Here is a 12,329-nt window from a genome sequence, read left to right as displayed (position 1 = left end):
GAAATGTTGAGTGCTGGGCGGGCCCGACCTCCGCCGACAAGGCGTGGTGAGAACCCTGACATAGGATACATATTATTTAGATAAAAGCAGAGGGCTATGCAGGTCACTAGGACCTTAGTACAATTAATGTCCCTATACCCCAGGATACATAGTTAGGTAAGGACAAAGGTATGCAGGTCACTACGACTTTAGTGGATTAACATCCTTGTCCAGGATTCATAGTCCGTTAGTGTATGTGTATGCAGGTCATTAGGACCATAGTGGATTAACATCCCTACTTTAGGTGCATAGTCAGTTAGTGCAGGGGGTATGGGGGCCAATAAGACCTTAGTGGAGTAATGTCCCACTTACGTTCTTTTTATTTTCTATTTACTTTTTTAATGAAAAATATTTTTGAAAGAATTTACTTTAATGGAAAATAAAAATTTAAAATCTCGAATAGATTAGCTCAATTGGCTTCATCTCCTCAAGAAAAAGCAAATCTTAAATTGAAGTCCCCACTTTAGTTTGCAAAGGTAGCCTTGAAAAGAAGCCCATTGAAGATAGTACAGTACATACACTGTACATGAATTTAAAAAAAAGAAAATAAAATGAATTATAAATATATTAAGTATATAATGTTTTATACAGTAGTTGTGATTTAATGCCGGTTAACACTCTATGACAGATTGATGTTAAAGTGGCCCTATTAATTGTTGTATTTTATAGTAGTAATTCCCAAAATTTACAGCATTCATTTTGAAAAGCAGCCCCCCCCCCTTTATTTTGCAAAAGTAGCCTCGAAAATAAGACCATCTCGAAAAGAAGCCGTCCAAAGTTGGCAAAGAAGACAGAAGCAGCCAGGTCTTCAATTCAAGGTTCGGTATCGTATCATATACAGTATTGTATTAATTCTTTGAAAAATAATTATTAGCAATGAATTTTATTTTTATATACTGTGTATAACCATTAAAATAAATTCAATCAATCAATTAAGAACACACTATGAATTGCATACTTTGATCAATATTTAAAATCTAATAGTCTAAACTTACGAGGCAAGCCGTCTGTGGAGCTCTGTGTACCTTGCCTTCAGTTGTGCCACCTTGGTTCCTGTTAGCTTCCCTTGTTGAAAAAGCTAAATAAAATTAGAAGAAACAGTTTAGTTTTCATTTTTTTAAATTGCAAGGATCACAAATTTTTTTAAAGTCATTTTCAGGGCTGGGAAAAGTGCGCGCGATCGGTGGTCAAAGGCATCATGAGTTTACAGGAGACATAATTTGGGAGAAAAAAAAATTTAAAAAATAAACTGTTGAGCTACATAATTTACAGATAACATTTGGTGCTGGAATTTATCGAGACAATTTTTTTAGTTGGAGGCGCAAACATTCCTTTTTTCAGGCCTCGCCACTTTACAGCTGGTTTTTATTATCCACAAGGCAAACAATTCTATTTCATAATTTACAAATTTTTCAGCTGCTGAAAAAAAATTAAAATAAAATGGTGAAATATGATGGAAAACGACAAAAAACTAAGTGTGCACCTTTTAAAATATCAAGCCAAATAGCCTACATGTTTTTATTATCCACAAGGAAAACCCTTTTATTTCATAATTTACAAATTTTTTAAGCTGATAAAAAAAAAAATAATAAAATGGTGAACGAAAATGACAAAAAACTAAGTGTGCACCTTTTTATAAAACAATACCATGAGTACATGTGAACAGAGCCATTACTAAAGTACGGTATGTACCCTGACAATTCAAGATCCCTCAAATTCAAAACCACTTTTCAAAGAACCAAATAAAAATCCTCAACCTTATTTAAACACAAAGTTAATCTTCTAATTCATGGAGAACTAACCCACGAGACAACTTCAAATTTCAAATTGGAGGTGAAAACTGTGTATTGAAAAAGCAATTCTCAACTGAAATAAAAAGTATAATTAGCTTCAAGTTACCACGCTCTATACTCGTACACAAAACATGTTTCCTTTTTTTATTGTTGAGAAGATCAATAATATTTTATAAATTACTGGCAAAAAAAAAAATATTTTAGTGTTTAAAATGTATTATTAATAAACCTGACTATAAGAAGAATCACAAATTAAATCTCAATTTTTTGCCAAGTAATAAATACATTCAATCCAGAAGGTCATCAGTCTTTTGTTAATTTATTATAATACATTTTTGCAAAGAATAGCATTTGTTTTAATAAATAATGAGGTAATGATATTGACATTTCATTTCATAGTCTTCTATTTAAATATTAACTAAATAATGAAAACAAACGGTTAATTATTATTGAAATAAGAAATTGGAAAATACTGTGCAGTTAAATATTATCATCATAAAAATTTTATTAGTCAGTTGCACTCAGAAATTGATACTATTGTCTACATATACTTTTGTGCATGTACAATACAGGCAGAGAAAAATATACTACGCAAGAACAAATACCGTATGAGGTAGTAAAACAAGTATAACATGGTTTGTAGGACAAAGGCGTATTTGAAGTACAATATTTTATGATATTCCATTGCTCTTTAAACCTGAATTTTAATAAATTTACTTAACCTTTTATTTTATCGATAGCTGCGTGTAAAGCACTGTGGTCTCTTTTGAAAAGGGCGCCTAATAAGTGATTAAATTAATAATATTATTAATATTAATTCTATTAATAATATTATTATTAATATAGATAGTAATATTATTATTATTATTATTATTATTATTATTATTTTAGAAGGGCGCCGATTAAATTATTGTTGTGTATTATCATGTAACACCTTGTAAGTACAATTTACTAGTTTCTCTCAAACCATTTTTATTTACTAAAGGAAGATGGGTAAATATTGACTTGTTAAACACTGGATAAATTAATGTTTAATTTTGTTGTATGAGAGTATTAAAGTTTGATTTTAAAAATTGATTTTAATATTGATTGACTACGAATATAGTAAATAAGATACCTCATCAAGACACTGGAAGGCAGGACTTGCGGACACTTCAACTTGACCCTCCTCTTGCAGGAACACTTTTGGGGCCACAGGAGCAATGGCCCTTTGTTTATGTGTCTCATCATCTTTACTATCTTGGCCTTCACTCATTATTCTATCTAAAGAGAGGTAAAAGCAGGCTTATAATAATAACAGTATTAATAATAAAAACAACATCAACAATAAACAATCAATAACTATAGAATTAATAATAATTAATAACAATAATAATAATTAATAAGAATAATAACAATAATAATAATAATAATAATAATAATAATAATAATAATAATAATTTTTTATTTAATTATTTATTACGGTATAAAATATAATACACAGCAATAACTGAGAGCTAAATATGCTTGTATTACAAAATAGAAAAATATATCCAAAACGTAGAAAAATATATAAATATAACAGAAAAATATAAATCAAATTACTAGTGAAGAACCATTACATATTTACAATTTACATCAAAATTATAACATACAGTACATACACAATATAAGGCCGAATGTAAAAAAACAATCTGGATTAGCTTTATAAAATGCAACAACAATAATAATAATAATAATAATCTACCTGTAATAACACTAGCAAATACAAAAGTAGTAAAATGACAACAACAATATTGAAAAGCCAAAAAAAAACAAATTTTTTTCAGTCCAATATAAACATTTTTGTCATAAAATTAAATGATTCGCCAATAATGCAAATTTTAGCTTTTATTATTCCATGTATTTTACCACGTTCAAATAATAATCACTTTATATTTCACTTCAAGTAAAAAATTAAAGAATGTACAGTCTGTAGGATGAAAAAGAAAAAAAAAAAAAAAAAAAAATAGCAAGGTAGGAATACAAATAGACAAGTTTCATACATTTAGACAACTTTAAAAAGGTAAGGTGGTTACAAGAAAAAACATTATCATCAGCAATATAGGCCTAAATAGAAAAAAAGACAAGAGACTTAGGTTAGGCAACCAATAGGGTAAGTAAAAAGGTTAAACATGAAGGAGAAAATTATTGAGAGATTTGTTCTCTAATATTAATAACGATGATATTGTCTATTGATAATAATAATAGAAATAATAATAAAAATAGTTTATTCTCGCTTGATGTCGCCAAATCTAGCAAACTGCTATCCTTTTTAATTGTATAGGGCCTCGGTCTACAGAATATTAATCACAGCTTGTCAACTACACCCGCGAACGAACAAAATTTCTTCTTCGATCGTTGCTAAAACACACTCCAGCAGCAGTGCACTGAATGACGTTTTGACGTTTCTATTGGCTAATCATGACGTAATATCATTTATTTACTGTACCTTTAGCAATCGGAAGTTCCGATACGGTACCGTATCTCTAGCCACGGCGTTAATATAGGCCTTGATTATATTCATCAACTTCGTTTTCAATTTTGGCCTCCTTCCTATACAAACAGTAATAGTTGAAAATAACAGTCTTCATGTGAATTCCTGTGACGGGGATGGTCTTCATCATGTGAATTCCCATAATTTGCATTCTTGTCCTGCTTTCAATGTGCCTTTTAGTAGAGTTGATGTTTTCTTTCTAGGATTCCATTGCAATTTAGGCCTAGGCCTAGTTTTTTTTTTTTTTTTTTTTTAGGACTCTTGTACTTTGCAATTTATAAGCAATTAGATTTTGTTTGTTTATCCAGGACCTGGCGAAATGACTTTGACTGTAGGCCCCCTAGGCCTAAAAATAAACCTAGGCCTAGGTCAGAAATAATGAACACATCACATTCCTAGATATGGCCTATCCCAGGCCCCATGGCTACGCTTCCGTCTGTGTGACTTTGCTTGAACAGGGTTGATGATAGATAGTCAGGTGCTCCCCTAGTCTAGGCTAGGCCTACCTAGGGCCGCCCTAGGCTAGGCTAGGCCCACCTAGGGCCGCCCTAGGCTAGGCCCCTAGAGTGCTCCATCTGCTGCTGAACTTTCTCACAAAATAAACGTTATATTACCAAAAAACAGCCGGCCTACATTAACCTTAACTTGAACGTCGACAAACTATCTTCCAATAGAGAATTATCAATTTAAATAATTGTAATGTTTTCAATTTAAAACAATTGATGCAAATAAAAACGAAGTAACTTGCCTGAAATTCTTGATCAATAAACTTTACACTGATTTTCTCTCATGCATTCAGTTACCAGGGAACGCGAGCATCAACTTCTATAAAATGTGTATGTCCATTGGACAGTTCCACTGTTAGGTTGGTGTATCGTCCAATCACAATAAGTTTAATTAAATGCATTGCCATACATAACATTCTCAAACAATTTTATATAATAAGTTGTCAAATATTTAATATAATAGGATACAAAAAATCTCAAATCAAGTAATAAATTATATTTTGAATAAAAATAGTATTTGTAATAGATATGAGTGTTTACTTAACTTTTAAAGGCAAAAATTGCAAATTAAGTTTCATAAACTACTATGAGCCTGAACCACCATTTTACGCTCGCATGTGTGATCTGTTTAAATTTTGACGATCGGATTTTAATACTTAATTGCTAATAATTACTGAAAATGAAGATTGAAGAAGTAAAAAGTACCACAAAAACTCAAAGAATTGCCTCACACAGTCATGTAAAAGGACTAGGGTTAGATGAAAATGGCATAGCTATTCCAACAGCCGCAGGACTGGTTGGCCAAGAAATGGCCCGCGAGGTAAAAACAATTTCTCGGCTCTCTACTTACTTGTGTCTGCTCTAGCTAGGCCTAGGCCTAGTTAGAATAGGGGCCTAGGCCTAAGCCATAGGCTTTGACTAGGATAGGCTTAGCCTGAACTAGGGTAGACAAGCTGTTTTTGCGAGAAACGCTAGACTAAGACTACTTGCCTAGGCAGCTTAGCCTTAAGTAGGCCTCTAGGCCTAGTATTTAATGTAGCTAATCGGAAGCAGGTCAACTCTGCTAGCCTCTTTCTTTAGTTGCATAAGTGGAGTATAATTGTGGAAAGAAACGTTTCCACATATTTATTGCCATGGTACTCTTAAGGTGAAGATGACACAAGGTTTGTGATTTCTTGTTTGTTCTATTTCCATTTTTGTTAAATTATTGCAAAGACAGAAGTAGGTCAGATGCTAAAATAGACGACTAGCTATTTCAAGGTACAAACACGTACGCTGAAGCGCAGTTCACCACTTCACGTGTGTTCACCTACTTCATGAAACCAGTAATTTTGAATAGTCTGCGCTGGCTGCTGATCATGTTTATAAAAGAACTGCGCAGGGGTATTCAAGATTTCAAGTGAATGATAATGTACATATTATTCATTTATTTCTTCGTGTTTCCTTCAATTCTCTTGGTATTTTTTATCCAAACTCTGGAAGCTGCAAGAAAAATAAATATATTTATTGTATAAAATGATCAGTTTAAATATTGAATGATTATTGTTTTAACTAAATTATGAAATAGATTTCAGATGGGAACAATATTCAATTCAATTAAAATCAAAGATACATTTTATTGACCATTTATTAAAGTATAGTATATGAAAACCCAACAAAAAGAATAGCATGAAGCACATACTAAATTCCATTGTTTCAATTACAAGATCATGTTGCAATCATGAATATATCACCGTAAATGGAAGAAAGAGAATATAGCAGAAAGATATTTTGTTAGTGGAAAGATAGCAAAACAATAATACTTAGGCCTATGATAAACCGATTCACGAACTAAAATATATAGGGCCTAGGCATACTAAATTTTTCGTTTTCGCAACTCCTTCGGCGCTCCATATATTTGTTCGAAATAAACCGCGCCAGAAACGAAGCGCGACCAAAATGATCGGCTACCGTCAACTCGACCCCATGTCAACTCGGCCCCAAGTCAAGTCGTTTAAGTTGGAAGGGAAGCAGGTCAACTCGGCCACAAGTCAACTCGGCCACAGTCAAATCGGCCACAAGTCAACTAGGCCACAAGTCAACTAGGCCACAAATCAACTCGACCACAAAAAGTTCGGCTGCAGTCAACTCGGCCACAAGTCAACTCGGCCACAAATCAACTCTGCCACAAGTCAACTTGGCCACAAGTCATTTACTACACTTTGAAGGAGTATTACTATACTTATTGTTATTATTGCTGTTATTATTGTTGTCAATGTTGTTATTATTGTTGTTTTATTACCGTTAGTTTTAATGTTATTTATTAGTCTTAGCATTAACATTATATATTGATCAAATTTTTGCTGATATTATTATTATTATTATTATTATTATTATTATTATTATTATTATTACCATATATAAATAATAAATAATTTTTGATTTATTATTATTATTATTATTAATATTTATTAGTCTAATATTATTATCTTAATAATAGTAATTTAAAAAGTTATTGTTTATTGGTGTTTTATTTGTATTTTTCTCATATTATTATTATTATAATATTATTGTTGTTGTTGTCACCTTTATTATCGATATACCTTATTATTACTAAGTAGGACTAGTATTATAAGTATCATTATTATTATTACTAGTTAGTATTACTATTATTATAAAAATAAACATTATCTTTAATTTATTACTATTTGTTAAAATAAATATTAATATTAATGTTGTTGTTGTTATCACCTTTATTATCGTCATGATGACTATTAGTATTATTAAAGTAAATATTACTAATTTATTGTCGTTATTTTTGTTTAATATTATTTTTAAAGTAGAATGTTGTGAGCAAACAGAAGACGAACACATTAATTAATAACTTTTTAATTCATAGCATTCAAATCTCTTTTGGTAGTGTGGTGGTCCTGTTTTACTAAAATATACTGTGTACTTTATTTCAATATATTGAAAAGGATGGAAAAACTGAGATTTACATTTGATTTTAATTATAAATAAATTGTGGCCGAGTTGACTTGTGGCCGAGTTGATTTGTGGCCGAGTTGATTTTTGGCTGAGTTGACTTGTGGCCGAGTTGGCTGTAGCCGAACTTTTTGTGGCCGAGTTGATTTGTGGCCGAGTTGACTTGTGGCCCAGTTGACTGTGGCCGAGTTGACTTGTGGCCGAGTTGACCTGCACCCTGGTATTGTTGAGTGACAGACTTCAGTCCTTCATATTTGTTCGACCATTGGGGCTATGTTTGAAACCCGTCAGTGACAAGGATGCATCCATCCAATGACGTGAATCACCAGTGACATGTCGGTCCTTTTCAAATATTTACTTTAATAATACTAATTAGCCATAATAACGATAGTAAAGGTGATAACAACAACAATATTAATAGTAATATTTATTTTAACAATATTAATAGTATATGGTAATAATAACGATATTTACAGGGCTTGAAATTAAGGGTTGTTTGGTCTGATTTTTTAAGGTGCGACAAGGATTTCAACTTTGTCACGCTCAGTGCGACAAGGTCATTAGATAGCGTGAGTAGATTTTGTAAGCGGCAGGAAGCTGGTGGTTTCCCTCCAAATCCCCCAAAAATGACTGGTTTATGAAAATTAAAGTAATGTATATGCATATTTTTCCAAAAAAATGTCATTTTTTAGGAAATTTGTAGACACTGTGTCTTTTATCTTAGGGCTTTGCAGAGCGTTTTACTTTGTATTTGATTTGTACGTCCCCATACAACATGGCAGTATTCAAGGTGCCATTGGTTGCTTAAGCACTAATAAGCATGAATAAAACGTTTCAGAATACATGTATAATATATTGAATAAATACGAGTTATACATTACTAATAATATGCCTGACAAATTTTTGGCGTATGCGCACTATATTTGGCAGGTAATGTTTATACAGGCGGATCGATATTGGACCCAGGCACGATTTATTTTTAGTAGGATATATATTTGCATGAAACTCCACCCAGGTCACATTTTTAGGTACACGTCGTCATGTGTGTTTGAAATGATACTGTTGCTTACAGTTGCCATACTGTATCATGGCTACTGAATCAACCCAAACACGCGTTCTTCTCTGGACGGCACCTCGATGCATGGCTACTGCGTTTACGCGCTCAATTAATACACTCGATGATTCTGTGGTTTTTCACGAGAACTTTAAAGCTGCATATTTCTATGGACCTAAAGGGAATCAAACGAACCTATTTAGCTTTGCTCCCTACCATACGTATGACTATGTGAAAGCCTTACTTCAACAGGAAATGCCAGGCAAGAGGGTACTTTTTGCAAAGGATTTTGCTTACGCATTGCAAGGGAAGTTTGAAAAGATTCCGGACGGTTATATTCACACTTTTTTAATCCGGAATCCAACAAAGGTATTCATGTCACTACGTAACCATTATAAGATTAAGAGCCCTTTCTTTGGTGATGAAATGCAAAAGTATCAACCGACACTTGAATTATATTTCGTGGACCTGTGGAAGCTTTATATGCACATCACAGATGATCTCAAGAAACCTACCCTCGTTATTGATGTTGATGACTTCTTGCAAGATCCTGAAGTAATGATGAAAATTTATTGTCAATCAACTGGCATACCGTTTCGAGCATCGATGTTGTCATGGGAACCGTGTAGTATATGGAATGTGGATTGGCAATGTAGCACCTTTTTAAAATATGTTACGTGGTGGCAGGGTTGGTATAAGAACGCTTTCAATAGCAATGGATTTGGAAAATCCAAAAGAAAGACCAATTATACTCAAGAAGATACAATGCTACCAGCAGACATCAGACAACTTGTGGAAATCAGTGAACCGTATTATAAATTACTGTATGATGAAAGAATAACAATTTGATTTCGGTATCAATTTCCAGTATGGTAGAGCCGGCTTGTGTACTTTAATGTATAATAAAATCTCTATAATTGTTAAACGGACAAACTTCATCGTGTTTAGAACCCAGAAGAAGCAATCTGAAAAAAAAAAATCATAAAAATCATTTTTGATAGAAACACTTCCAGTCACTGGAAGTGTTTTATTATCTTTATTATAATTATCCAGTTAAAAAAATCAGGGAACACATTCTTTTAATTTAATAATTTCTATGCTCAAGTTAATAATTTGTTAATAATTAAAGTTAATTTAAAAGTTGTTTTTATGATTTTGGTCATTTTCAAGGGACAGTACGGTACATCTTTAAAGTATATTTAACAGTTAAAAGCATGGTCAGAATATGAAACATATTTAAAGAAATTATTATTATTATTTAAAGAATGTGAAAATTAATATACACAAGAAGCAAAAAGAAACAGTTTAAAATGAAATCAAATTTTTGAAGGAATTTAATGAACTGGGTGTATCTGGGGGAAGATACCAAATATACGGTATGTTCCAAAAGGCTAACTAAGCGGTATTTTAATGTTTTTCCCCCAAATTTGTTGCTATTGTCAAGTGGGCTATTGCATCATTGATACTCTCGTTTTTATATATTTTGGCCTACTCTGGTTTCTAGGCCTACTTTGGTATCTAGGACAAGTCACCCAAACTAGGCATATTTTAGCCTATCGCATCGTACTGCTGCTCAGCATAGCATAACTGGTTTCAATATCAGCCCATCACGTATTCAGTGAATGGCAGCAGGAGCGTAACTTAAAATTTGCTGTTCTTTCGAACACGTGGTGAATAGCTAGATTTAACAGTGTAATGGAAGCGTTGCTTCCAAGAGTATGTGCACATGTTCCTCTTCGCGCTGTTTCTCTCTGCAGTGGCCTGCATATATATGTTTTCTACATATTATAGTCACTGTGATATAGTAGATTCCAAAATATGTTAACCAATCCGCTAATGTGTCATATTTTTTTCCCCTGGACCACTTTAGAAATGCCCAGGTCTCTATTTGCAAGAGATGGCAATACAAAGCCCTTAATCTCAGTTTAGTAAATATTGTAACAACAAGCTGTTTGTCTTGCCTTATCCGACATCAAACAAAAAATTTGGAAATGAGATGCTGATGATAGCATATATATATAAACAGGGCTTGAAATTAAGGGTTAAGTGTAGGTTTCAGTTCTTTGATCCAAAGCATTTCTTTAATTAAGTAATCAAACTTGGATTTGCACTTCGATAAAACCTTGAAATAATTAACAGTTTCAGTAGCACTAATATAATGATCTTTTAAGTGTTGTCCTATGTTACCTTTACTGTGCATAATCATTTCTTATTTAAAATAGAATTATTTAATCAATCAGTAACTTGTGTTTTTTTTTTAATGAAAGTAATGATTTTCTTTAAAAAGATGCTACCCAAGGCGAGACTTTTTTTTATACCTTGTTTGACGAACTCGCTGACTATCGTACATTTTACTGTACTGTATAGATGTATTCCTACTAAAAAGTTTCTAATACTAATTTAACAACATCTTTTTTAACGCATGCAATGTTACTTTTTTTTTAAAGTTGCTTTGTAAGTTACAGTATTGTAACAAAAACTAATTTATTTTAGTTCTCAAATATGCATATTCTTTATGTTGATTTATTAATTAAATTTTTGCTACAGGGTATTTTACAGCATTTATTTATTTATTTATTATTAATTTTTTTTCTTGAATTTTATAATTGAGGGCCATTTTTTATTTCTTGATTCAATTCTTGCTTTTTACAGTATTTAAATATTTGAAGATTAAAAAAAATATATATCATTTCTATTACCGAATTTTTCATTGGAGCCATTTTTACCTACCTGTCATATGGGGCCATTTTTACCGGGGCCATTTTTCTGGGGCCATTTTTTCCGGGGCCATTCTTACCTACATTCGTTATTTGGTCGCATTTGCGACCTGATTTTTTAAGGTGCGACAAGGAATTCAACTTTGTCGCGCTCAGTGCGACAAGGTCATTTGATAGCGCGAGTAGATTTTGTAAGCGGCAGGAAGGTGGTTTCCCTCAAAATCCCAATTATTTACAACTTAACTTGTACAGCCCATTATTTTCAGTCATGAAATCATTCATTTTACATGTACTGTATCAACCAATCAGCATGACCTAGACTGTTAAAGTACATCTAGATGTGTATAAGAGACAGCCATTAATTATTGAAACAAAATCAAAGTTTCAAGAAAACCTAGCAGCTTTTTTATGACTGTTTACTACTTGGAGTGGAGTTGAATAGCTTAGTGCTATCCAAGCGTCCTGGGATCAATTCCTCTTGGTGTTGCAGAATTGTTCTCACTACCGAAACAACTCCACTCCTAAGCCATAATGAGATTTAGTTTGTTTGAAGCATCATGTGTGTATGTTTGTCTTGTCACCTACTCATACAGTAGGACAGTGATATATTCATTATTGGCAATCCTTGGCGCATGTGTGTGTGTGTGTGCGTGCGCCCAAATCACACTGGTCAAACATTTGGCAGAATACTGTAAAACCAGAAACATTAATGTGCAAGAAACTTTTGCGAATTTTGCGAGA

General features: G+C 32.5%; 2 protein-coding genes and 1 long non-coding RNA gene across 4 annotated transcripts in view; 2 read left to right on the top strand and 1 right to left on the bottom strand.

The window, feature by feature from the left end:
* Window positions 1–1,034: 1,034 nt before the first annotated feature.
* Window positions 1,035–5,099, bottom strand: LOC117118395. Of its 2 annotated transcripts, none has more exons than XR_004447037.1 (3): window positions 4,962–5,099; window positions 2,950–3,095; window positions 1,035–1,117 (listed from the first exon to the last, which is right to left on the bottom strand). It is a non-coding gene; the product is annotated as an uncharacterized LOC117118395 (long non-coding RNA). The 2 variants fall into 2 exon arrangements; XR_004447036.1 differs by lacking the exon at window positions 4,962–5,099 and adding an exon at window positions 4,303–4,584.
* Window positions 5,100–5,430: 331 nt separating this feature from the next.
* Window positions 5,431–12,329, top strand: part of LOC117118369 (ruvB-like 1) — a 17,689-nt gene continuing 10,790 nt past the window's right edge. The window contains exon 1 of the mRNA XM_033262949.1: window positions 5,431–5,673. Coding sequence (XP_033118840.1) covers window positions 5,533–5,673 — 141 coding nt within the window. The 5' untranslated portion in view covers window positions 5,431–5,532. The remainder of the gene's footprint in view (window positions 5,674–12,329) is intronic.
* Window positions 8,832–9,959, top strand: LOC117118384 (branched-chain-amino-acid aminotransferase-like protein 2). The gene has a single exon (XM_033262969.1). The coding sequence runs from the start codon at window positions 8,905–8,907 to the stop codon at window positions 9,718–9,720; it is 816 nt and encodes a 271-aa protein (XP_033118860.1). The 5' UTR covers window positions 8,832–8,904; the 3' UTR covers window positions 9,721–9,959.

This window comes from Anneissia japonica, unplaced genomic scaffold (assembly GCF_011630105.1).
Source record: "Anneissia japonica isolate Jap-2015-1 unplaced genomic scaffold, ASM1163010v1 scaffold287601_len214881_cov132, whole genome shotgun sequence".
Classification (NCBI taxonomy): domain Eukaryota; kingdom Metazoa; phylum Echinodermata; class Crinoidea; order Comatulida; family Comatulidae; genus Anneissia; species Anneissia japonica.
Note: the sequence above shows the minus strand (reverse complement) of the source record. Positions and strands in the feature narration are given on the sequence as shown.